Genomic DNA, 1,394 nt, shown 5'->3' on the forward strand with positions numbered 1-1,394 from the left:
GGGGGGGGGGGAGGTAGAGAGAGAGAGAGAATTTGTCCCTTTTTGTCCTTTTTAAGTTCAAGTTGTCGCTCTGAACGCAGCAGAGTTATTATTATATATAATATTATATATATTAACAATAATAATAGTATAATAATAATAATAACAAGCCCCCCTCACCCCGTAGACCAGCTCCCCCACCATGCCGTTCCAGCGCTTGGTGTCGGGGTCCCGGGCCCCGTACTTGCCGTCCCCCACCAGCTCCAGCCGGTACACGAAGCCCACGTGCTTTGCGATCTCGGCGGCCAGCTCGGCGCAGTAGCCCTCGTACCGGTCGTTCCCCTCCAGCTGCTCGTGGTTCTTCTTCAGCATCATGTAGGGCGCCTCCTGCGGGGGGGGAGGACATACATACATATGTATACACATATATTCATATACCTATAAATATATATAAAAACAAGTGAAGACAACCTTACAACAGTATTTCGAAAGCGGTGGAAAAAACGCCAAAAAAGTGTCAATAAATCTGCTAAAAGCGGCGAAAGCGTCCAACACCATTTATCTTACTAGTGTGGTGGTGTGTTCAGGGTCTTAACAGTGTGGTGGTGTGTTCAGGGTCTTAATAGTGTGGTGGTGTGTTCAGGGTCTTACCAGCATGGTGGTGTTGTGTTCAGGGTCTTAACAGTGTGGTGGTGTGTTCAGGGTCTTACTAGTCTGGGGATGGTGTGTTCAGGTTCTTACCAGTATGGTGGTGGTGTGTTCAGGGTCTTACTAGTCTGGTGGTGGTGTGTTCAGGCTCTTTCCAGTATGGTGGTGTGTTCAGGGTCCTACCAGTATGGTGGTGTGTTCAGGCTCTTACAAGTATGGTGGTGTATTCAGGGTCCTACCAGTATGGTGGTGTGTTCAGGCTCTTACAAGTATGGTGGTGTATTCAGGGTCCTACTAGTATGGTGGTGTGTTCAGGCTCTTACTAGTCTGGTGGTGGTGTGTTCAGGGTCTTACCAGTATGGTGGTGTGTTCAGGGTCCTACCAGTATGGTGGTGTGTTCAGGGTCTTACCAGTATGGTGGTGACGATGTAGGTCCTGTTGAGCAGGTCCTGGAAGTCCTCCATCGACGGTTTGTAGATGGCCGTGTTGACGTAGCCTCTCGCCTCGTTCCAGTAGCCGATCTGCAAACACATCGCCACGGTTACACGTCATGGAAGATGTATAATAATAATTATAATGAAATAATAATAATGATCTAATAATGTAAAACCAACCGAGCCCTTTGTGTCTGCATGAGAGAAATTTAACTTCTAGTATCTTCCCAGGATGCTTTAGAGGAAGTGATTCTGATTGGCTAACACAGGCTTGAGCTTCTCATGCAGGATGATGTCATGCAGGGTGATGTCATGCAGGATGATGTCATGCAG

At 47.6% G+C, this 1,394-nt stretch overlaps 1 protein-coding gene across 1 annotated transcript; it reads right to left on the reverse strand.

Moving 5' to 3' along the window:
* Positions 1–159: 159 nt before the first annotated feature.
* LOC117940098 (glutamate receptor 1-like) lies at positions 160–1,160 on the reverse strand (the record flags this gene model as incomplete). Its single annotated transcript, XM_034865482.1, has 2 exons — positions 1,038–1,160; positions 160–366 (listed from the first exon to the last, which is right to left on the reverse strand). Coding segments are annotated over exons 1-2 (330 nt in total), but the record flags the coding sequence as incomplete, so codon positions are not given.
* Positions 1,161–1,394: the final 234 nt, after the last annotated feature.

Source organism: Etheostoma cragini, unplaced genomic scaffold (genome assembly GCF_013103735.1).
Source record: "Etheostoma cragini isolate CJK2018 unplaced genomic scaffold, CSU_Ecrag_1.0 ScbMSFa_1684, whole genome shotgun sequence".
Classification (NCBI taxonomy): Eukaryota; Metazoa; Chordata; class Actinopteri; order Perciformes; family Percidae; genus Etheostoma; species Etheostoma cragini.